Source organism: Panthera tigris, chromosome C2, assembly GCF_018350195.1.
Source record: "Panthera tigris isolate Pti1 chromosome C2, P.tigris_Pti1_mat1.1, whole genome shotgun sequence".
NCBI classification, from domain to species: Eukaryota; Metazoa; Chordata; class Mammalia; order Carnivora; family Felidae; genus Panthera; species Panthera tigris.
Window position 1 is genome coordinate 108,127,849 of NC_056668.1, and position 25,064 is coordinate 108,152,912.

The 25,064-nt window shown below is 38.0% G+C and overlaps 1 protein-coding gene across 1 annotated transcript in view; it reads left to right on the forward strand.

Annotated features, from left to right (window-relative positions):
- Nucleotides 1-25,064, forward strand: part of PLCH1 (phospholipase C eta 1) — a 210,221-nt gene that overhangs the window by 96,431 nt on the left and 88,726 nt on the right. The window contains exon 5 of the mRNA XM_042956323.1: nucleotides 22,821-22,967. Coding sequence (XP_042812257.1) covers nucleotides 22,821-22,967 — 147 coding nt within the window. The remainder of the gene's footprint in view (nucleotides 1-22,820; nucleotides 22,968-25,064) is intronic.

The following is a 25,064-nucleotide window of genomic DNA, read 5'->3' on the forward strand; positions in this document are numbered from 1 at the left end:
TAGGGCGTTTCTAACCCTTGGGGTGGGTGCACAATGTACGTAATACTCTCAGAGCTGGCTGTAGGATTTAGATTATCAATAACTGTTCCTAGCTCTGACCCAAGGGTTGTACCTTCTTTTTTTTCTTCCCCTTGGGCACTCTGCTCCCAGCCTTTAAAGTTGACTGAAAAGCCCAGATGGAGGGAGACAGAAGCTACAGGGCTTGAGAAATACCGAGTGGTGTAAAAAGAACTACCACCAGACATTGGGAAGTTGGAGTGTTTGAGAAGTGGACAAGAAGGAAACAAGGAGATGGAGGCTGACTGTGGCCATGTGTGCGTGGCTGGTAGTAGAGCTGGGAGATTTTAATTTTTACAGTTATGAAGTGGCACTTTAAGAGTGCGACATTATTATATACCAGGTATTCTAAGCATTTTTCTTATATTAATTCATTTAATCTTGACTGAAGGAGATACCATTATCATGTTACAGATGAAGGAAGTGAGTCCAGGGAAGTTAAGAACTTGCCTGAGGTCCACCACTCCATAATCTCTGCTTTTACCATTGAACTCTACTCCCTCCATATGGAATACTTCAACTGTACAGACAAGCACAGAGAATGGTGTAAGAATGATCCAGGTATCCAGTGCTCCACTCTGCCATTTAAAAAGATACAATGGTACAGACATAGTTGGTCCCTGAGCACCTTTCCCTGCTCCCATCTGCCCCCTCTCTTTGGGTCTGTGATCTTTCTTTCTTTGCCATGAAGTTTGGTTCAGTTTTCAGTAGAGAGGCTCCTTCTACTTTTTCGTACCTCCCAGGCCCTTCTTAAACAACAGTTCTGAAAGCGATTGAAAGTGGTTTTCTTCAGTCTCCTTTCTGGATTCCAGAGCCACACCTCAGCTTTGCATCCTAGACAGTGAGCCTACCTCTGGACCCCTATTCTAGGGTGGATCCTTTTAGTTTTCATTTGATCTTCATTTCCCTGCAAGTGTCCAGCGATGTCCCACTGCCCATTGCTGGTCCTGGAGACCTGCTGCCCGCAGACTCAGTCTCTCTCATCACTATGAGCCTGAGATAAGAGAAAACAAGAAGGGTGATTTGGGGAAGAGGCTCCTCTTGTTCAGCGTTACCCTGAAGAGTGCTTATTCCTTATTCATTTAGGAAGGATATGTGAAATTACTTTAACAGTTAAATTAATTTGATATTGAAATGTAAGTTTTCCTACAATCCTAAGGTGATAAGCAATGGACAATTTATAGGCCTTCTTTAGAATTAGTTATTGACTCATGTTGTTCAAACAACTCAAAGGAATTTGGAGAAGATAGGGGTTTTAGCCCATAACCTCCTAAACATATGTTTACCTTAACTTAAAAAAAATGATGGAGGGGGCACCTGGGTGGCTCAGTCAGTTGGGTGTCTGGCTTCAGCTCAGGGCATGATCTTGCAGTCCATGAGTTTGAGCCCTGCGTCAGGCTCTGTGCTGACAGCTCGGAGCCTGGAGCCTGCTTCGGATTCTGTGTCTCCCTTTCTCCTTGCCCCTCCCCTGCTCATACTCTGTCTCTGTCTCTCTCTGTCTTAAAAATAAATTAAAACAAAACAAAACAAAACAAAAACATGATGGAGTCAGGAATGCATCAGCATGGAGTCTATTATAATTTATCCTTTGATTTATTCATCAACTATCTATTGAGTTTTCATTGGCAAGTATGGGGGGATATAGCAGTAATAAAAACATAAAAATTCTTAACCTCATGGGACTTGCATTCTCGTGGGAGAAACAAGCAATAAATTAAACAAGATTATGACATTTAAAATACATCGCCTCTTAGGGCATTCGCAGTTTTGGATTGTGATGTATTTAAGGAGATTGGCATCTGAATAGTAGGCAGAGGGAGCTGTAGAACACTCTCAACCCTCAAGGGTGACCCTTTGCATACTCTACCACATTTCCTGCCCCTTCTCCCCGTTGGCCCCATCAAGTAGAACTCACCATTGTAAAAAAGCAGATAAGAGGTTTTCACACTTGAGGGGGAAATGCTGAGTCTGGAAATGTTTTAAGGTAGCCTGCTGACATCATTGGCAATGTTAGTAGTAGAAGTAAAGTGATTTTTCTTTTCCAGGAAAGAATTTTGGTGTATGTGTGTTAAGTGGGCTAGGGAAAGGAAGACAGCCTAAGAATTGGTAAGTTGGAAATGAGCATGTTATTAATATCAAAAATCCAAATGGAGATTAATTTCTTAATGTGATTACTATGAGCATTCATAATATTAATGTTATAGATCATGCACAGACTGTCCTCTTTGGTATACTAATAAAAGATTCTTATGAATAAAACTTTAAGAAAGTTGGCCTATGTGTCTTCCTTCCTTCCTTTTATTTATTTATTTGTATGTTTGTTTATATATACACACTTTTTTTAGTCATTCTTTTCATTTTAAATAAAACTATGCCAGGAACATTATTTTTCTTTTTTAAGATCTTCCTTTAAGCAGAACCCTTAAAAATCTTTTGTGAACAAGCATTTTAAAGTGCCTACATGGGCATGGCTTTGTAGAGATAGTTAAATTGACTTAGACCTAGTTGTCTCAGAATACAGAGGACAAAGCAGAAAATTATATTTTAAAGCTGCATTTCTGACTGGGAAATAATTAATCTCCAACGATAAACTGCTTTACAGCTGATTTGTTCATGGATATAATGATGGCTCTGGAAAGTAATATGCTTGATTCAGTTGCCCTCAATAATTCCATATTCTGGTTTAAATCATGGTAATTGATTTAGAGAAGATATGATTTTTTTGGTTGTTGTTGCAATAAGGATACAGGGAGTAGTGTGTGCTAAAGTGGATTGGAATAGAATATTTTTAAACTACAAATCAGCTGGTTTTGTGGGGTTTCCACCTGTAGTGTTTTTGTAGCTGGAATATTTCTTTCTTTCTTTTTTTTTAAGTTTATTTATTTATTTTGAGAGAGAACATGCAAGCAGGGGAGGGGTAGAGGGAGAGAGGGAAAGAGAGAGAATCCCAAGCAGGCTCCGCACTGTCAGCACAGTGGAGCTCTATCTCACGAATTGTGAGATCATGACCTGAGCCGAAATCAAGAGTTGGACACTTAACTGACTGAACCACCCAGGTGCCCCGATAGTTGGAATATTTCTGACACTGAGAACAGCTCTTTTCCAACACAATAATTATCATTTGCTGATATGGCCTTCCCCAGCCACATCCACCATATGACAGAGTCAGTGGTCACTGTGAAGCTACTGAAAACTGCTTTAGGTGAGTCAAGCTGGCCAGTGTGACTAAAACCTTGGATCCACACCTTGCAAGAACAGAAGGAAGGGTACATTGATCAGAAATGTGATTTCAGTTAAATGAACCTCGTTGATTATTTTTACGTTCCTGAGTTGAGTACTGTAAAACAAAACAGAGTCCTTCTGGTCACTTGTTCACCTAGGATGGACTTGGTTAAATGGCCAGTATTGGTAATTGTTTCCTAAATGCTGACAGATGCTTTTGCATTATTCATCAAAAGTTTCTTCTATCATTAGAATCACACTGCCTTCACAGTGCTGCAAATGTTTTCTGAGATTTGAAGAAGATGTAGGCTTCGTTGGGGCTTTTTTATCTTTCAGATGGGGATGGTAGGGATAAATTCTGATGTTTGAATTGCCCTTGTTCTGCTAGAGGAAAAGAATTTCTGATTACAGTACTTATCAGCAATTGGAGTGATGAATCAGTTGCACAAATTCAAAATAGCACGCGCCATAATTGTCCTGTGAATAGATCTTGAGGGAAGCAGCCTTATGGGATGAGGGCCTATATGTTGTTCGTTCCTGTACTGAATAATATAGGGTGAGTAGGCATCTTGGGAAGGCTTGTGCATTTCCTGGGTCTTTACTGGTACTGCTTCCTCAAGTGCTTTGTTTGAAACTGAAGTCCTAATGTTTCAAGTGCATGCATCATGTTCAAATACAGCATACCTTGCATTTAGCAACAATCTTAGCATTATATGGGGGCCGATACAACCACTTACATGTAAGAGCACCATCCCATTTAAAAAAAATTTTTTAAAAGATAATTTATTGTCAAGTTAGCTAACATACAGTGTGTACAGTGGAACACCATCCCATTTTTAAAGCTTGTAATTGTTTGTTGGGAATCTACTCTGTGTTCTTGTGAGTTTATCAAATTACCAAAATTGATTCCTATGTTATGCTTAGTTCTGGCTCTAAGTCAGGCATGTAGGACATAAATGTGGACCGGTATAATTTTTTATAGTAAACTTAGATCTGAATTTAGGGTTAGATAAATAAATTACTTTTAGAAACAACACAGATATTTTTCCCTTAAAAATTAAAAATTAGAAGTTGTTTTGTGGTGAGTGATAAAGAATATTGTGAATTCTAAAATTTTCCTTCATCATGTTAAAACATTTTACTATTTGTCTTTTAATTTTCAGATCTTTTTTCAGTTCTTATTCCATATGGGCAAATAGCATATTAGATAGTTTTAAAAAATTAAGCTTTAATTTTAATTATTTATTTTAAGGTTTTTTTTTTTTTTTAAAGAGAGAGAAAAAGTGAGAATGGGGGAGGGACAGAGAGAGAGAATCTCAAGCCAGCTCTGCACTGTCAACATGGAGCCCAATATGGGCCTTGAGCCCATGAACTATGAGATCATGCCATGAGCCGAAACCAAGAGTTGGATGTTTAACCAACTGAGTCACCCAGGTGCCCCAATTAATTAGTTATTTAATTTCATTGTATTATTTTAAAAAATCACTTGTTAACTGCAAAAAAAATGAAAAACACAGAAGAGAATAAAGAAGATTATGAATCATGTGTAGCTTTGTAACCCAGAAACAACTTTGGTTGGCGTTTTTGGTATAAAGCCTTCTAGTTTCTTCTCCTTTTTCCATGATCTACAGTATCCAAATGCAATGTTAGAAACTCACTTTTGTGTGGTTCACCTAGTGCTGGAGTCAGAAAAAAGTACATGTAGATGGTAGACACCAAATGAGGGAGTAAGTCCCAGAAAAACTGAAAGGGCCTATAATATGCTGCCTCATCTATAATACAGAGAAATCTTGTGGACAACCCGAAGACCTGCTTTAGGAAGTTTACCTGTCCTGAACTTGGAGTTCTAAGAGAATAAAACATTATGATTGGATAAGTTTTCTAGCCAGCTGAGTTACTCCACTATACTTTGAAAAATCTAATAAAACACTTCCAAATCATGTTTTTCAATATTTAGCAGAAGAGACAACACATTGATTACTGTTTAAGCTAATAGTTATTATTTTTCACAATTGTATTCACCCTTAGTCAAATCTTAGGTTTAAATGCTAAAAATCACTGTTTGTGAGATAAACACAAATTGACCCCCAGCTTTTATTCATAAAATACTATTTTTTTTTTCCATGGCAACATAGAAGAGTTGGGGATCTTGTTTAGATCAGTTCATTGAGAACCACAGATTCATTAATCTAATGAACAAAAACATATGGCCAAAAATGTGTGCCAGGCACTATTCTGCACATGAAATCATGGGTAAATAAAACATTTCTGTCCTTGTGCAACTTACATTTTAGTGGGGCAAACCCAGGAAATAGACAAATAAATGGTTATTAATAACTGGCAACCAGGAAGCCTGTTCTGTTTGGGTGTCAGGATCTACCCCTGGGGGTTACTTAATCTTAGGCCTAACTTTCAAGAAGGCCTTAGCCATGCAAAAGTCTGGAGGGAAGCATTCCAGAGAGAAGGAGCAGTGAGTGCAAAGTGTACTGGGGAACTGTATGGATCCCAGTGATCAATAAAGAACAGGAAAAGGAGAGACTGGCTAGAGTGATAGTATCATCACTTTACTGGGGTAATTATGCTTCCTGGGGGAGGCTGTTGGATTGTTTCAAAAAGTCTAATTGGTCTTTAAAAATTACCACATTAGCTATGACATGTCCACCGATGGATGAATGGATAAAGAAAATGTGGTATATACGTACAATGGAGTATTACTCGGCAATGAAAAAGAATGAAATCTTGCCATTTGCAACTACGTGGATGGAACTGGAGGGTATTATGCTAAGTGAAATTAGTCAGAGAAAGACAAAAATCATATGACTTCACTCATATGAGGACTTGAAGAGACAAAACAGATGAACATAAGGGAAGGGAAACAAAAATAATATAAAAACAGGGAGGGGGACAAAACCGAAGAGACTCATAAATATGGAGAACAAACTGAAGGTTACTGGAGGGGTTGTAGGAGGGGGGATGGGCTAAATGGGTAAGGAGCATCAAGGAATCTACTCCTGAAATCATTGTTGCACTACATGCTAACTAATTTGGATGTAAATTTTAAAAAATAAAATGTAAAAGTACCACATTAGCTATGAGATGGAGAATTGCTTATGCGGAAAAACAGGGAGGCCATCTGGAATGCTCAGACATCCAGGAGAGAGGTGATGTGGGGTTTGGATCATGGGGTTTCCATCCTGATAGACATGGTGAAGTTGGGTTATGCCTAGATGAAGAATCAAGGCTTTGTGAAGGAATAGAGAAAGGAAACAATGACTTCCTGATTTGGGGGTCAAACAATTGGGGGGGTAGTGGAGCCATTTACTGAGATGGAGAGGCTGGAGAGAAATAGGTTTTAGACTTATGTTTAAGATTCTTATTAGACATCCCAGCTCTGTCATCTGGCAGCCTAACATACCGGCCTTTATAAAACTGAAGGTAGAGGATGGTATTGGAGAGTTACGTTTGAAGTCATTTGTGTGAGAACAGAATTAATGCTCCGGGATAGGCCACATTGTTTGGAGTAGCATAGAAACTTAAGTTCCTTCAAAATTTGGGAGCAGTTTTATTGTCCTGCCATAGAATTTTCAGTGATTCAGAATCTGCTGACAATACCTTGAGTCACTGCTTTTTCTGAGCTCTGATATCATATAGAAAGAAGGAAAAAACTGGTATTTGTTGAGAGTCTAATGTGTGCTGAGAATTGAGCAAGACATTCTTTGTACTTTGTTTTTGTGTCTAACGTGAGGAGACTGGCTCAGAGTCAACAGAGTAGGCCAAGTGACAGTGTGACTGAGCAGTGAAGCCAGAATTCACATGCAGGGCTTTTGCCTTGCATTTTGCTTCATCATGTTTGCAATAGGCAGTTATAAAGGAGTGGCAGTATTTTCCGTTGATTTTTCTTGCAAATTATGTGCAATTTTAAGGTAAATATAACATTGCCCATATGTTTACTAAAAAGATGTTTCAAGGCAGTACTTGCTCATGGCAAAGAGAAAAAAAAATTCCTCAACAATACAAAAGAATTTAAGGTGAGAATTAAGTATCTTTGTTTCTTCAAGTACTATGCTCATTCTACAAATTTCATAGATTTTTGAGACTATAATACCTTCAAGTAGCATCATTATGCCATAATGGTTGTAACTTAAAAAAAAATTTTTTAATGTTTATTCATTTTTGAAAGACAGAGACAGAGTGTGAGTGGGAGAGGGGCAGAGAGAGAGGGAGACACAGAGTCTGAAGCACGCTCCAGGCTCTGAGCTGTCAGCACAGAGTCTGACGTGGGGCTCGAACTTACAGACCATGAGATCATGACCCAAGCTGAAGTTGGACGCTTCACCAACTGAGCCACCCAGGTGCCCCGTTAACTTTTTTTTTTTTTCCCACTTAACAATGTATCTTGGCCAGCTTTTCATTTTGGCAAATTAAGATCTATGAGATTCTTTTTAATGACACCCATAATTTCTTTAATATTACATTTTATGGTTAACCTCATGGACATTTAGATTATTTCTAGTTTGTTTTTAAACAATTACTAAGAAGGTGGCAGTGATCAGCCATTTATCTTTATCTCTATCTCTATGCTTCGTTATGCCAGTTTTTTTTTTTTAATTTTTTTAATGTTTATTTTTGAGACAGGGAGAGACAGCATGAATGGGGGAGGGTCAGAGAGAGAGGGAGACACAGAATCTGAAACAGGCTCCAGGCTCTGAGCTGTCAGCACAGAGCCTGACGCGGGGCTCGAACTCATGGACCGTGAAATCATGACCTGAGCTGAAGTCGGATGCTTAACCGACTGAGCCACCCAGGCGCCCCTTGTTATGCCAGTTTCTATACAGGATAAATCCCTGGTCTTAACGATTGCAAGGTCAAAATGCATCTTTCTTGTAAATTTACATAAATATTGCTAAATTGATTCAAATAATGTTACTCAGCTTATGATCTTATTATCTGCCCCACAACTTCATCCACAATAGCTTTTAATAACATTATAATTGGTGCTTATTAGGTAAAATATTGTTTTGCCTTGACTTTAAACTTTTAACCATGAATAAGGTTAAGCATTTTCTTCTGTATTTTTATTGGTCATTTCTTCTGTGAATTGTGTTTATAAATATATATTTTTTGCCTATTTTTAATTGGCTTGTTGTCTTTTTCTTACTGACTGGCAGGAACCCTTTCTATCATAGATATTAGTCCTTCATTTATTATGTATGTTTGCAAATATTTTCTTCTAGTCTGTTGTTTATTTTGAATTTTGTTTATGATTTACACAGTGTTAAATTTATCATCTTTTCCATTAGGACTTCTGTCTTTTGTTTACATTATAGAATGTGTGGAATCTATACTCTGAAAAAGCTTCTAGGAGGACAGACTTTGTTATACAGCATTGCCTAGCTGTTAAAAACTGTATGTCCTGTAGTGGCTGAAATATATATTCTATATTTCACTGACCTACCATGTCAGATATGATTCTCCCAACAACCTATGCTTCTGACATTAAGATGGCTATCAGGGGGTCATCATTTTTCCTACCCACCTCTTACTTTTTTTTCCTGGGCTACAGCTGTTTCTTATCTTTTTTTCTTTCTTGATGTTACTCTTTTTCACCATCAAAACTTTTGCTTCCAGTTGCTTCTTCTTGTCAATGCCACTGTTGTGCTGTGTGACCCATCCCTAACATTACCTCTGCCCTCTATGACATTTTTTCATGGTCAAATCTTGGATGCTTCCCAAGATTTACTTGAATCATTCCACCAAACATAGGGTAATTGTGTCACTTCTCAACTCTGTATTCTCGCTTGGTAGTCACCCTTGCACTGCTAAAGAAGTACATGAATGCTCATGTTCACATACATGTGCATGTGTTAGTGTGTGCAATTATTTCTGAATGGAGAGACTCAAGAATACTTGTATCCAGATAGTTATGGTTTTAACGCTGGCCTTTTTTTCTGGGATTGACTATTTAGAAAACTTTATAGCACATCTGCTCTGATTATATATGCCAACTTTGCTTGAAAGAAGCTCTCAGGTTTTTTTTTTAAATTTTCTCCCATTTTTAGATTTTTCTATTTAAAAAAGTGATTTAAGATCTACAGTGCAGTGATTAGGGATAGCAATTCCAATCACAATTGCTGCTAATAGGCTGTGTGAATACTCAGTTACTCAATGAGGTTTATGTGGTATTATATTTTTTAAAAAATGGGAAGCTTATGATATTAGGACCAGGGTTTGGATGAGGACAAATGACTTTTGAAACATAAACCTGAGAGGATTTTCCTAGGCATTTTCCTTACCACACAGATATCTATTTTTATGTTTTTTTAGCATGGATTTTTTTTTCCCCACAAAAACACCTGCCCCAGAAATAAGTTGCCTGTTTTAAATGCCATATGACTTGATTTCCAACAGGCTGTGTGGCCAGAAGGTGCCAGGCCTGCTTTAGCTCAGAAGGTGGTCTCTGAAACCTCCTGAGAAGCCATTGGCCTGAGAGCAACAAAGGCTTGGAGGGAGGGATACTTTGTTTTCTAGAGAAATGTGATCTCTTGTTCCATTTTCTGTTATTTCACTGTTTGATGGAGAGCCTTAAAATAGGACCTCAATGGACCAAATTAGGACAGTTTGCATGAAATCAGTTAAGCTTTTTTGTCTTTTGTTGTTGTTGTTGTTGCTGCTGCTGTTGTTTTTGGCAAAAAAAAGGAATCAACTCCATTAGTCAATAGTTAGTGAAGGAAATAGGGGCTCAAGTGTAAGAATTGGGGATTCTGGCGGTATGCGAATTTGTTGGAATACAGAACAGGCATTCTCTTTTAAAATGTAATTCAAGTAAATGCAGGAGGTAGGTGGAAGGTGTGCTTTAAGAGATGAGTAAGACGGTAACCACCTGAACAAATACTTGCTCTGTGTATGTGCTATGTGCAACACACTGTGTCAGTACCCTGTAGAGACGTTTTTTCAACTTCTGGATAAAATGCTGATTGGTCTTTAAGGCTTAACACTCTGTCCTATTCAGCAGCTACCTACAAGTTATAACAGATCTGAAATTATGAAGTATTGAGCAGCTGTCAAGGAGACAGAGTTTATAGAGAAACAATTGTGAATGACTATTTGAATATCAGAATTTCATATCTTCTAATCCTTGCTTAAGTTGGGATGTTTCCTATTTTATCAGTGGGGGGCAAAACCTTGTGCTAATGTCCTAATAGGTAACTGAGCTTCTGAGTAAGTCTTTGCTTCTTTCACGTAAGTGACTGAATTAAGGCCCAGGGCTGTGCCTGGGAAAAATGGTCCCATTGACCACCATGCTAAGTGATGGTGCCCAGCTGTGGTCTCCAAAAATGGGTCTCAGCATTATGAAGAGGAGCTTTTAAAATGCAGATTCTTAAGAAACAATAATTTCTGGAGATGTAGTCTGGGAGTCTGTATTTTAAAGAAAGCCAAGATTGGGGACCATTTGCTACCTTAGGAGAAGTTGGATTTGTCCAAAGAGTACATTCAACTTCTGTCTTCTAATAGCCATGTACGCTTCCATTTTGACCTAACCGCCAATCAAATAATAAGCTAGCACTTTGAAATTAATGTGTGATATGGTAAACTGCTTGTTCTTTTTAACATACCCATTAGAAATACTTTTATGCTCTGCCATGACAGCGCTTGTAGAACTGAGAGACAATATCTTGCTGACTTCCAGGAAGGTTAAGTCTTACTCATATAGCTGAATAAACTGCCCTTGCCCAGTGTTACCCAAGAAACCAGCCAGGAAGATTAGGTGTGAGAAATAAGTGAAACTGGCTTTCTAGTTACTAAGAACAAGAATTAGAGTCTAGGGGCACCAGGTGGCTTAGTTGGTTAAGTGTCGGATTCTTGATTTCAGTTTAGCTCATGATCTCATGGTTGTGATATCGAGCCCTGCCTCAGGTTCGGTGCTGGGCGTGGAGCCTGCTTAAGATTCTAACTCTCCTTCTCCCCTTCCCTGCTCATGCTTCTCTCTTTCTCTCTCAACAAACAAACAAACAAACAAACAAACCAGAATTAGAGTTTATTTATTTATAAAAGGTTTTTTAAAGTAATCTCTACACCCAGTGTGGAGCTTGAACTCATAACCCCAAGATCAAGAGTCACATGCTCTACCTACTGAGCCAGCCAGGTGCCCATAGAGTCTAATTTTTTAATGTGGCAAACAGAGTATTTATAATTCGTTTAAAATAATTACAACTACCATTTATACATTCTAAGTGTGGAGGGAAAATGTGCACAGGCCCAGAACAAGAACAATTGGGAAAAAAAAAATGCACCAAGTGTTCTTATTATGATCTTCAGGGGCCAGGCTTAAATTCTGTCTCCTCTGGAATTCACCTCGATCCACCCCGGCCTTCCTTGGTCCTTATTGTCCTTATTTTTTTTATACCCCCTCCCTATTTTATTGTTAATTTTACATATTACTTGCCAGTCTTATCATTACCATGAAGTAGTATCACCACGATACATGAAGTTTCTAGTAGCTAGACCATATGTTATAGACTCCTAGTATTTGCTAGAAGAGGTCTTAGGAGTCAGCAAATCTGATTCCTTATTTCTATACATCAGATCACTGGAATCAAGACTGCTTAAAAAACGTACCAGTGATGAGCCAGTTAGGGGCCTGGACAGGACGTGAAGGCAGACATTCTGTGCACTGAAATGGAGAGAGAACTGCCCTGGGAAATCAAGGTACCTGGTGTCAGAACTTGTCTGCCATTTACTAGCTTTATTATCTCAGACAAGTTCTTCACTTCTCTGAGTCTGTTTGATTCACTCTACAGCGAGGGACATTTAATCATCTTTACTTCACAGGGATATTTAGAGGAATAATTGAGATAATATGTCAATAGTCTTCACTCTGGATTCCCAGGAAAATCCCTGCTCAGCCCCATTCTTAGAGATGGTGACTTAATTGGTGTGTGGTAGGGCTTTGTGCTCAACACTTCTAAGGAGGTCCCTCAGTGATTTTGATTTACAGCCAAGGTGGAGAACCACGAGCGAGCCTTGTTAGTTGGCAATGTTCTCTGTAAGTAAAGGCCAGTATTTATTGTGGCTTGGGAGTTCTTCTAAATATCCAGTACAATGTCATATTACTTAATAAATGATGGAATAAAAATCTAGTATGTATGTATTTTATAGCCATATTGTGGAATGGTGGCAACACTGACATTTCTTCTATTGAAGCAGAAAACTCTTTACATATTAGACAGAACTAAATTTAGAATTTTTGAAATTAACTTATATCCCCCTCCTCCATAGGGTGACATTAAATAAAACCAACAAAATCATATTGTTATGAGTTCTCTCTTGTATCTCATTTGTTTCCCAGGGTTAACAGTTATGGAGCAGAAATAATTGTTGAATACAAAATAGGTCTCATTAAAACAGACAGTGTTATCTGGAAGGCTTTAACAAAATAGAAGAAAAGGTTCTGACATATAAAAACTACTGATAAATTCCTTTCACCCTTTTTGATCTCAATCCCCCATACGTATTTATCAACTTTGCAAACATATTGACTATGTGCATATAAAGTTTGCAAACAAATTCCAAAATGTTACTGCCAACCAATTAGTTTCTAAAAACCTTTCAAATAATCTTCTCCACAGGAGTGATTTAGGTATTGGAAAGAAAAAATCAATGAACTCTACATTGTTTGCTCCTCACTGGGAAGAATCAGGACTTAAGAGTGGAGCACACTCCATGGTTGTTTGTAAGCACATTTATTCATAAGCTGATATGATTTGACTTTAAGCCTCCATTGCTGGCAAGCAGGAGCTTTTCAAGTGAAGCCATTCCCTGTGAAGAGCAGTTATATTTTATATAAAGATCGTTTTAAAAATTCATGTCTCTGGTAAGCTACCCAGATGTTAATCAGTTTTTTTTTTTCCTTAAAGTTATTCTGAAAGGCTTTTGGATGAACTAGAATTTTATCTTCTTGAAAGATAAGATAATACTTGTGAAAGCTAGATCAGCTTTTTTACAGACTCATACAACTTAGAGGAAAATGCATTTTTAGGTTGAGGGTAGTGGGATATTCAGAGATATTCTTTGACCTTCTGAAATGCACACAGCCAGTTTGTGACAGAGCCAGAAGTAGAACTCTTCTTGCCCCTCTGCTTCTGCCCCCGATCTGTGGACTGACCCTGAGACCCAGCTGCATGGCCCATCAACAAGCTGTCTCAGTACTTACTGGGCAATGGGTCCCAAATTATGTTTTGGTCCGTGTGGAGAATGAAACACCCTATTCTTCTGCTCTGATGATTTTAGGAAATCTCCCTTTCCTTCCTTCGAGAGAAACATTATCTGCATTGTTTGACACTTTCCACATAGAAATGAAATTGTTTCCAGAAGCTAATCCCTTTCAGTCACTCAGATTTACTCTAATCGGTAGAAGCTGGCAAGAAATCAATTCACATTTTTCATGTACCTTTTGCTGAAAGATTCTCTTGCAGGGGAACTGGACCTTTTTTTAAACCTGCTAATGCACAGTTTGATGAGCATTGTCCCAGAATAAATGTGTTTACAAAAGAGCGCAAGTGATATTCTCATATGGCCTTAACACAGACATGGTTGTGACCCCGTATGTGAGAAAGTGTCTCAAGGTGACATTTAGAGCAGAGAATGAGCAGGGCCCTGGTTTTGCTTATTAGTGCGGGAGGCTATATTCTTCTTGGCCTTTTAAAGAGCAGCGCTAGGAAATACATGCAGGTCCCTGTGTGCGTGTATACGTATATGCATACAAATACAAACATACAAATATACATACACAAATATGTATACGTCTGTGTTCCTGTTTACTTTCTGTGTTTGTTTCTCTCCTTCTCATTCTTATTGAGTTAATTTTAATTTTGAACATGTAGGATACCAAGAGAGGTCACTCCCATATCCCTTCCACTTGATATTCTCCCATCCTTGCAGGTAACCAGCTTCATTGTTTTCTGGTTATCCTTCTTGTGTTTCTTTTTGTAAAGATAAATATTTGTATATTTAAAAAAAAAAGTCCAAGCTTTTTTTTACACAAAAGTAGCATACTATATATATATGCTTATTTATACTTTGCCTTTTTCACTTACTAATACCTTCTAGAAATTATTTCATATCAGTTTATGGAGATCTTTTTTATTCTCTTCTACAGTTATATAGTAGTCCACTGTATGTATGTATATATTATTTTATTCAACCAGTTTCCTGTTTAGGATCATTTTTACCCTGAATGGCTGAGGAAGAGTTTAATGTGATATGAAGGAGGGGGGAAGAGAAGACAAAAAACAAATGAACACAATCATTGTAGAAATCGCAAAAATATGCTGAGTGAAAGAAGCCAGACACACAGGACTGCAGAATGTAAGATTTTCATTTATGTGAAATATCCAGAGAAGACTCATCTATAGAGACAGTATTGGTTAGTGGTTGTCTAGGGCTGTGGGTGAAACAGAGAATGACAGCAAGTAGATATGAGGTTTCTTCTTGGGGTGATGGACATGTTCTAAAATAAGATCAGTGGGGCTCCTGGGTGGCTCAATTGACCAACTATTGATTTCAGGTCAGGTCATGAGATTGAACCCCACTTAGGGCTCTGTGCTGAGCAGGGGCCTGCTAAGATTCTCTCCCTCTCCTTTTGCCCTCCCCTGCTTGTGCACATGTGCGTGCACAGGCTCTCTCTCTCAAAAAAAAAAAAAAAAAAAAAAAAAAAAGATCGCAACTTGGTAGATGTACTAAAGGCATTAAATTGTACATTTAAAACAGGTGGATTTTAATGTATATAAATTGTACTGCAATAAAGCTATTAAAAAATTCACATCAGGTGATATGTTAGACATTCCTACCAGAATGTGATGACCTCTAATTCAAGCATGGCATAAAGAGTTAAACCCTCTTAGATGTCATATGCACTTAGTGGAAATGTTGGGAATCTCTCCTCCAATGATATATACTCTCTATTATACTTCAAATCAGAAGTATATTTTTTATAGCATTTTCTGCTTGAGGGTTTTAGTGAGCCAATAAACCCTACGGAAATTTACTTATTTTAAAGGGCAGAAATGATTGATTTAATTCTTTTTTAAAGAACTGAATTCTAAAGGACCTTGCAGATCACTTTGTTACGCCTTTCGTTTTACAGATAAAACTCTGTTAAGAGTTTTAAAACTCTAATTATGTAATAAAGTTAGAAATATAGTCTTCTCATCTGTTTTGCTCTTTAAATATTTATGCTATTTTGTTAGCAGCCATTAAAATGATAATTATTAAGACTGTGTAGAAACATGGAAAGCTGTTTATTATACAAATGAAGAAAAGCAGCGTGCCAAATGACCTAAATATCATGATTGCAACCAGTATGTCAAATTTGTGTACATATTGAAGTCTGGAGCATAATAGACAAAAACAATATGTGTGTTATGGGTGTTTCTCTTTTAATATTCCTGAATGTTGCTGCGCTGTATCAAAATAAACTTCTTTTCTAAAAATATTAAGGCTATCATAGACAAAATGTAGAATCAAAGGGATTGTGCTTATGTTGGTTGTTGCCTGCATTTGTGACCTGCATTTGCAGATTTTCCTAGACACCTTCCAGCCCTGAGAATGTGTGTGATAAGGTTATATCATTCTAAGCCCCTGGAACTCTTCCCCTGTTTACCTGTCACTGGAAGTCTTCCTTTGTTCCCTTGTTTCTTGTCCTATTTTATGGAATCTACCCATCTGGCGTGTTTGGAGGATGACTTCTATGTGGGTAGCAACTACTGTTATCTGTCGCTACAGAAGGCAGAACATAAAGAAGTTGGCTTGAGCTGACACTTTGTGATTTAGATGACATTGGGAGAATATTTTATCTCCAACATTGAATGAGTTACAAAGAATGACTGAGGTTGGTCCTTTTTTGGTTAGCTTTACTACTCAATGGATTGTCTACAATGAGGTTTTGAGGAAGGGAGAGATACGTTAGATGACTCTCAAGACTCCACTGAACTTGAGTTTTCAATTTAACTCTAAATGGCTTTTCTATGTGCTAAGAAGCAAAAAGCAGCTACGTAAACAATTTAAGCAGCACATTGTTTCAGAGCCTAGCTCTGCCAAATATGTTTCTATCATATATGCTTGTTTACGGCAGTGGATGAAGCTGAAGTCTTAGCTCATGGCTGAATTGGTGGCGTAAATATGAAGCTAGTGGATATTAATATATAATATAAAGGCACTTCCACATTGAAGGATTGGATACTACTTTCTAAAATATTTGGGTTTCTCTGAATGATGCTTGCTGAATGGTAAGTGGTATTTATTAGCTCAAATAACTGATTACACTTCTATATCATTATGCTTTCCCTGTTAAAGTGTTGAGATTTTATAGCCATAGCAGTTCCATTCTAGGTTAAAAAAATGTGGGGGGATACTGTGAAAAGGAAAGAGAAAGAAGGGGCAGTGTGAACAAAGTAGAGGACACTGTGTCAGATGTATAAGTAGCACTTGCTATTAGATCTTTGACAGTACAGTTAATTCAGTTTCCATAATTTCCAAAATTGTTTAAACAATTTATTTTATTCTTTCTTCCCAAAGACACATCTTCCTGAATTATGTTTCTATCCCACCCATCTTTTGCTCAGAAATGTCTAGTGAATCTCTCACTGCCGATAGATTAAGATCTTATTCTACCAACATCCCAACCCCCTACAGCCTAGTTGTATCCAGCCCATAATCATATGTCTTGTCATTTTCCTTTTGAGTCACTCTTCCAAAGTTGGAGACCCATCATTGCCTACCCTCTGAGCATACCTCTACTCTTTCCGTCCCCAGGCATTCACTGATACTGTGTTATTAGCACACTTTTCCCCTTTCCAGCCCACTGTGTTCTCCTTTCTCTATGGACTCCCGTAGTATTTCTGTCAATAATAAAACCATAATTGTAACTACCATTTATAGTGTTTATGATATGCCAGGCACCGTTTTTAGTACTTTACATGAATTGGCTTATTCAGTCCTCAACGTTTGAAGATTGTTATCCTCATTTTATAGATAAGGAAATGGAAGTGCACAGGGGTTAGGTAACTTGCCCAAGTCAAAAAGCTAGTTAAGTGACAGATCTGGAATTTTATCCCAGGTTGTGTAGATTCAGACTCTGTGTTCTTGACCATAGCTCTAAACTACCATTAATAAATTTTCCTTTTAGATGTTTTATTTTCTTAAAGTTTAACCAATTTAGGTCAAAGACAAAGTCTCCTTGTTCTCTGCTTTACTTCATTACATAACCCTGTGTTTGGAATTGCCGTTCCAAAATTGCTGTGACCTGTTATTATGATGTATTTTAAATTATTATTTATTTATTTTTAATTGATGAGCATTTCTTTATTTTATTTTCTAATTTACATCAAGTTAGTTACCATATGGTGCAATAATGATTTAAGGAGTGGAATCCAGTGATTCATCCCCTACGTATAACACCAGTGCTGATCCCAACAAGTGTCTTCCTTAATACCCTTGCCCATTTAGTCCATCCACCCTACCACCAACCCCTCCAGCAACCCTCAATTTGTTCTCTATATCTAAGAGTCTCTTATGTTTTGTTCCCCTCCCTGTTTTTATATTATTTTTCTTCCCTTATGTTCATCTGATTTGTATCTTAAATTCCACATATGAGTGAGGTCATATGATATTTTTCTTTCTCTGACTAATTTAGCTTAACACAATACCCTCCAGTTCTATCCACATGGTTGCAAATGGCAAGATTTCATTCTTTTTGATTGCCGAGTAATACTCCATTGTGTGTTTGTGTGTGTGTGTGTGTGTGTGTGTGTGTGTGTGTGTGTGTACGTACATACATACACACATCTTCTTTATCCATTCATCCATTGATGGACATTTGGGCTCTTTCTATACTTTGGCTATTGTCGATAGTGCTGCTATAAACATTGGGGTGCATGTGCCCCTTTGAAACAGCACACCTGTATCCCTTGGATAAATACCTAGTAGTGCAATTGCTGGGTCGTAGGGTAGTTCTATTTTTAATTTTTTGAGGAACCTCCATACTGTTTTCCAGAGTGGCTGCACCAGTTTGCATACTCACCAGTAGTGCAAAAGTTTTCTTTCTCCGCATCCTCACCAACATCTGTTGTTGCCTGAGTTGTTAATGTTAGCCATCCTGACCGGTGTGAGGTGGTATCTCATTGTGGTTTTGATTTTGTATTTCCCTGATGATGAGTGATGTGGAGCATTTTTTCACGTGTTGGTTGGCCATCTAGATGTCTCCTTTGGAGAAGTGCCTATTCATGTCTTTTGCCCATTTCTTCACTGGATTATTTGTTTTTAGGGTTTTGAGTTTAATAAGTTCTTTATAGATTTTGGATACTAACCGTTTATCTGATATGTCATTTGCAAATATCTTCTCCCATCCTTTTGGTCGCCTTTTAGTTTTGCTGATTGTTTCCTTCGCCATGCAGAAGCTTTTTATTTTGATGAGGTCCCAGTAATTGATTTTTGCTTTTGTTTCCCTTGTCTCTGGAGACATGTTGAGGAAGAAGTTGTTGCAGCTGAGGACAAAGAGGTTTTTGCTTGCTTTCTCCTCGAGGATTTTGATGGCTTCCTATCTGACATTTGGATCTTTCATCCATTTTGAGTTTGTTTGTTTGTTTGTTTGTTTGTTTATTTATTTATTTATATATAACGTTTATTTATTTTTGAGACAGAGAGAGACAGAGCATGAATGGGGGAGGGTCAGAGAGAGGGAGACACAGAATCTGAAACAGGCTCCAGGCTTTGAGCTGTCAGCACAGAGCCCGACGTGGGGCTTGAACTCACGGACCATGAGATCATGACCTGAGCCGAAGTCGGCCACTTAACCGACTGAGCCACCCAGGTGCCCCAATTTTGAGTTTATTTTTGTGTATGGTGTAAGAAAGTGGTCCAGGTTTAATCTTCTGCATCTTGTTGTCCAGTTTTTCCAACACCATTTGCTGAAGAGACTGTCTTTATTCCATTGGATATTCTTTCCTGCTTTGTCAAAGATTAGTTGGCCATACACTTTTGGGTCCATTTCTGGGTTCTCTATTCTGTTCCATTGATCTGAGTGTCTGTTTTTGGCCCAGTACCATGTTGTCTTGGTGATTACAGCTTTGTAACATATCCTGAAATAATGAATTGTGATGCCTCCACCTTTGGTTTTCTTTTCCAGGATTGCTTGTGCTATTCAGGGCCTTTTCTAGTTCCATACAAATGGTAGCATTGTTTTCTAGCTCTGAAAAATGCTGGTATTATTTTGATGGGGATTGCATTGAATATGTAGATTGCTTTGTGTAGTACTGATATTTTAACAATATTTGTTCTTCCAATCCATGAACATGGAATGTTTTTCCCTTTTTTGTGTGTGTGTTTTCTTCAATTTCTTTCATAAGCTTTCTCTAGTTTTCAGTGTCTAGATTTTTCACCTTTTTGGTTACGTTTATTCCTAGGTATTTTGTGGGTTTTGGTGCAATTGTAAACAGGATTGATTCATTGATTTCTCTTTCTGCTGCTTCATTATTAGTGTACAGAAATGCAACTGATTTCTGTGCATTGATTTTATATTCTGTGACTTTCCTGAATTCATGAATCAGTTCTAGCAGTTTTTTGGTGGAATCTTTTGTGTTTTCCATATAGAGTATCATGTCATCTGTGAAGAGTGAAAGTTTGACTTCCTTCTTGCCGATTTGGATACCTTTCTTTATTTGGATATTTGTGTTGTCTGATTGCTGAGACTAGGACTTACAATACTATGTTAAGAATGGACATTCCTGTCGTGTTCCTGACTTTAGCGGGGGAAAGCTCTCAGTTTTTCCCCATTGAGGGTATTAGTGGTAGGTTTTTCTTATATGGCTTTTATGGTCCTGAGGTATGATCCTTCTTTTTTAAAAATTTTTTGTAATGTTTTATTTATTTTTGAGAGAGAGGGAGAGAGAGAGAGAAAGAGTGAGCGAGCAAGCAGGTGAGGAGCAGAGAGAGGGGGAGACACATAGTCTGAAGCAGTCTCCAGGCTCTGAGATGTCAGTACAGAGCCAGACACGTGACTCAAACTCACAAACTGTGAGATCGTGACCTGAGCCGAAGTTGGTCATCTAACTGACTGAGCCACCCAGGCACCCTGAGGTATGATCCTGCTATTCCTACTTTCTTGAGGGTTTTTATCAAGAAAGGATGCTGTATTTTGTCAAATGCTTTCTCTGCATTTATTGAGAGGATCATGTGGTTCTTGTCCTTTATTTTATTAATGTGAGGTATCTCATTGATTGATTTGCAGATATTGAACCAGCCCTGCAGCCCAGGTATAAATCTCTCTTGATCATGGTGAATAATTCTCTTAATGTATTGTTGGATCTGGTTGGCTAGTATCTTGTTGAGAGTTTTTGTATCCATGTTCATCAGGGAAATTGGTCTGTAGTTCTCCTTTTTAGTGGGGTCTATGTCTGGTTTTGGAATCAAAATTATTCCTTTAAAAAAATATTTTAAAGTAATCTCTATACCCAACATGGGGCTCAAATTTAACAACCCCAAGATGAAGACTCACATGTGCTACTGACAGCCAGGCACCCTGATGTGACCTATTATAATCAGTGGTCAGTCAAGTACTTGGGTTTTTCTAGGAGTTTTGGCTTTGTTGGTTTGACTTGATGATATTATCTTGATACACTGATACTCTCTATTCTTCCTCTTATTACTGGTGTGAGATGGTCAGTGTGGCTGCCAAGAATTCAAATCTTGGCTTCTGTTACCTAAATGAATGGTGCTCAGTAGTGGGTGACTTTTCTAATGCATGCAAAACCAAATCTCAAATTTTGTTTTGCGCTTCAAGTTAAACACTTTAAGTTTGTGTTTGTTTTCTGAAGCTGTATTTTTATTATTTGATGTCAAGTAAAATGAGAAAGAGCAACCTATACTTCACTTTCCTTGCAATATCAAATCTTAAAGTGATGCTTGATACTATGCAGTTCCTCCTTAATTTCTTTGGAAAAGAAAAGGCTCTTCATGTGAAGAAGAGTGGAAGTTGGTTACGTTGAAGTTACTTTTAGCAAGTACCCTGCACGTACAGTGTTAAGCTTTAAGATCACATTATCTTTCTTGGTAAAGGCAAGATACTTAGTCAAAAAAGCTGAAGTCTGATGTTGCTGGAATCTGTTTTCTGTGTTTGATTTATCTGTTTCTGACAGCATACTGCTTGATAAGATAGGTACTCAGAACTAGATGTTTCTAGTGCTCTAGTGGTTATATATGTGCCTGTGTATTAGCAGGTGAAATAAAAGCTATCTCTGGCTAATATAATGAGAAAGTATTTGGAAGAGTATTGGATAACTTACAGAATCAAAGGGAAAATGTCAGCCTCAAGGATAACTGTAACAACTATGGCATCTTAGGATGGCCAAGCAAGAGCATCTCTTAAGTCTTGACCATTGAAATGGCTCCATTCTGTTTTCTTTCAATGGTCACATCAGGATTTGTGTTCTTTGGAAGGGAGTCAAATTTCTTCTTAGCTTAAGTTAGGTGCCCATTTCTTAGTTGGGGGCCACCAAAAGCACATGAAATGGGAAAGGAGTATTTCCAGTTACCAAAGAAGGGGAAACAGGCAACACCAACAGATGCCCACTTCTAACAAGGTTCATCTCAAAGCAGAGAGAATTTAAATGATAGTTTTTAAAAAAGATTTTATTTTATTTATTTTTTAAAGTTTATTTATTTACTTTGATGGGCAGGAGGGACAGTAGGAAGGGGAAGGAGAGAATCCCAAACAGGCTCTGCACTGTGAGTACAGACATGAATTCACGAACCGTGACATCATGAGTTGGACGCTTAACTGACTTAACCACCCTGGTGCCCCTAAATGATAGTTTTAACTTGGACAGTGAGTGATTTGGATATTACCTGAATTCAATCACTAAGCTGTTCTTCTAGGTGGAAAATCTTAGCGGTTTATTTCATTAATCAACAGTTGTTTTATGTTCATTTGTGAAAACATGATTTGTTTTCTAATCACGTTTAAAAAATGATATGTATCTATTTTCAAATATACACAAAAATCTAATAATATGAACCCATAAGTAACCATTATCCAACTTCAAAAATTGCTAACATTTTGTTGATCTTGTTTCTGTTGATTGTATGTGAAAGCATTATTACAAGATGTTTTTACAACTGGCTATATAAAAACTCACAAGACTTAATATGAAGTCCGAGAATTGCTTTATGAACTTAAATCCAGGTATCAAATGATCAGTCTCATAGCAAAAAATATGTTGCTGGTTAGAACAAAAGATGGCTCTGTGCAGCATTAATGCATTGTTTATCTGGAAGTAGAATTTTATTTCAACCAGGAAGGCTTTTCACTGCCTTAAGACTGGTGAATCAATTCCTCAATAGCTCTTTCTAGATTTCCTTTACCAACTTTGTCTTTTGGTCCTTGAAATCTTTAGGAGTAAATCAGAGGTTTTATTTGACAGTGAAGTTTCTGAACACCCATCTGCATGTGCATTGTGTAAGAGCTGAAAGTGCTGTAATCTCTTTTGTAGTTGAAAGATGCATGAGTGTGATGCAGTCCGGGACACAGATGATCAAACTGAAACGTGGAACCAAAGGGCTCGTCCGGCTCTTTTACCTGGATGAACATCGGACCCGCCTCCGATGGAGACCCTCAAGGAAGAGTGAGAAGGCAAAAAGTAAGACCAACCTTTGAATTCTTTTCATGGCTTGAAATAGTAATACATGGGTTATATTGGCTGGGCTCTTTGGCAGCCTCAGATCTGTGAAACTTTGATATTTTTACAAGATTTGGGGTCAGTTGCTAAAGGATACAGAGAAACTGAATAAGTAGTGACCATTTTTGCCTTTTTATTTCTTTGGAAGTTTCACTCCATAAAAGTTTTCTTGCCCATGAATGCTGTAAATGTTAATATTTCCCCTGTGTTGGAGACATGATATATTTTTTAATGATGTTTTATAGCCCGAGGCCTTTTATTTTTATTTTTATTTTTATAAAAGGTGAAGGATATCATAAATCCAGTGGGCTTTAAAGTATATTGCATTATTCTGAGCACGGTAACTGATTAGTGAATTAACAAAATTGTTTTAATGATTTTAAGCAAAAGAGCTTTGGTCTGACTCCTACTTAAACCCTCTCTCCCACACCTTGTACATTCAGCACCAAGTCCTTGTTGGGTCCTGTGTAATGGCTGTCTCATCTCATTCCTTCCTGTTTTCATAAGAATCTCTTTGGTCTGTGGTCTCTTTACCTTTTGGGCCTCTTGAGAAACTTCCTAGCGAATCTCCATTTTGCTAGTTTCTGCTTTTGTCTGTTAAGATACTTTCATCTTCAAGTAGCACAAGACTTTGACTAAATTAGACTTACATGATAAATATATCGTCTCACATAACAAGAACTTTAGAGATCAGCAGGCCCAGGCGTGGGACATGAGTCTCTAGCTCTGTTTTCCCAAGTGCTCTTGGCTCTGTTCCTAGTGTGTTGGCCCTGTAGTCAAGGCAGCAGCAACATGGTGCTTCCTTTTCAGGAGAGAGGATTTCATTCCAGAATTTTGCCTCAAAGCAGACTACCCCATGTCTCCTTGGTTAGAACTGAATTACATTCCTACGCCTAAAGTAATCATAAGAAATAGAAATGGGGCCACCTCAATGGCTTAGACTCACCAGAACTTGCCCTGGAGTGGGTGTGGGCTCATTTCCCTGTGAATCATTTGGGGAATGAGTTGATACCAGAAGAAAATTGTGACTCTGCCATTAAGGCACAATGGAAGGGAAGATGGGGTATAGGAGCAAATCAATAAGATTACAACACTTCTGATTCATGCTTAAAAACAAGCAAACTAAGAAAGTACTGTTTTAGTCTAAAGTAATTGTCCCTGCTAGTGCTTCTCTGATGCAAACCTACAGTGTTGCTCTCTTACCTGTATGATGCCAATTTCTGGTTTCTTGTATATCAGGCTCTCTCTGATCTAGCCTTTCTAGCTTTATCCCCGGCTTCCTTTCTCTCTTGAGCTTTATAGTCTGGTGTAAATGGCCTATTTAACATTCCTGGAATGGATCTCATGTTTCTGTATCTTACACTTTTTCTCCTGGGATGCCACCTTGTTTCTCTCTACCTCTCCAAGCCCTGCTCTACCTTCATCATCCTAGCATTCTTTCTATAAATGCTCATCACATTTAGCTCTGCTATTCGGTTTTTTCCCTTCCAGTTTTTAACTGTCATCTTATATGTGTTGTAAAACTCCAAGGTTGGTTCGAGGTCTTCATATGTTTTCCCTGTGCAAATATGTAAACTATAAATTTGATGTATTCATAATCTCCTTTTTCTACCAGTCTTTTTGCCCTGATGCATACATCAGTCTTCCTATCATAAATTTCAACATATCCTGACTAAAAGCTTGAGAGGGCATTATCCAGGCTGTGCAGGAAGGTAGAGTGGTATGTGGAGAGGGCTAATGGCAGGAAATGACAGGGCTTGTAGTTCACTTTTGAACTTAATACCATGATTCACAGACAGTGAGTTTGTTCATGCTTATTTTTTTTAACGCTTATTTATTTTTGAGACGGAGAGAGGGACAGAGCACAAGCGGGGGAGGGGCAGAGAGAGAGGGGGAGGCACAGAATCTGAAGCAGGCTCCAGGCTCTGAGCTGTCAGCACAAAGCCCGATGTGGGGCTCAAACTCACAAATCGTGAGATAATGACCTGAGCTGAAGTTGGACGCTCAACCGACTGAGCCACCCAGGCGCCCCATGTTCATGCTTATTTTTAAAATTTA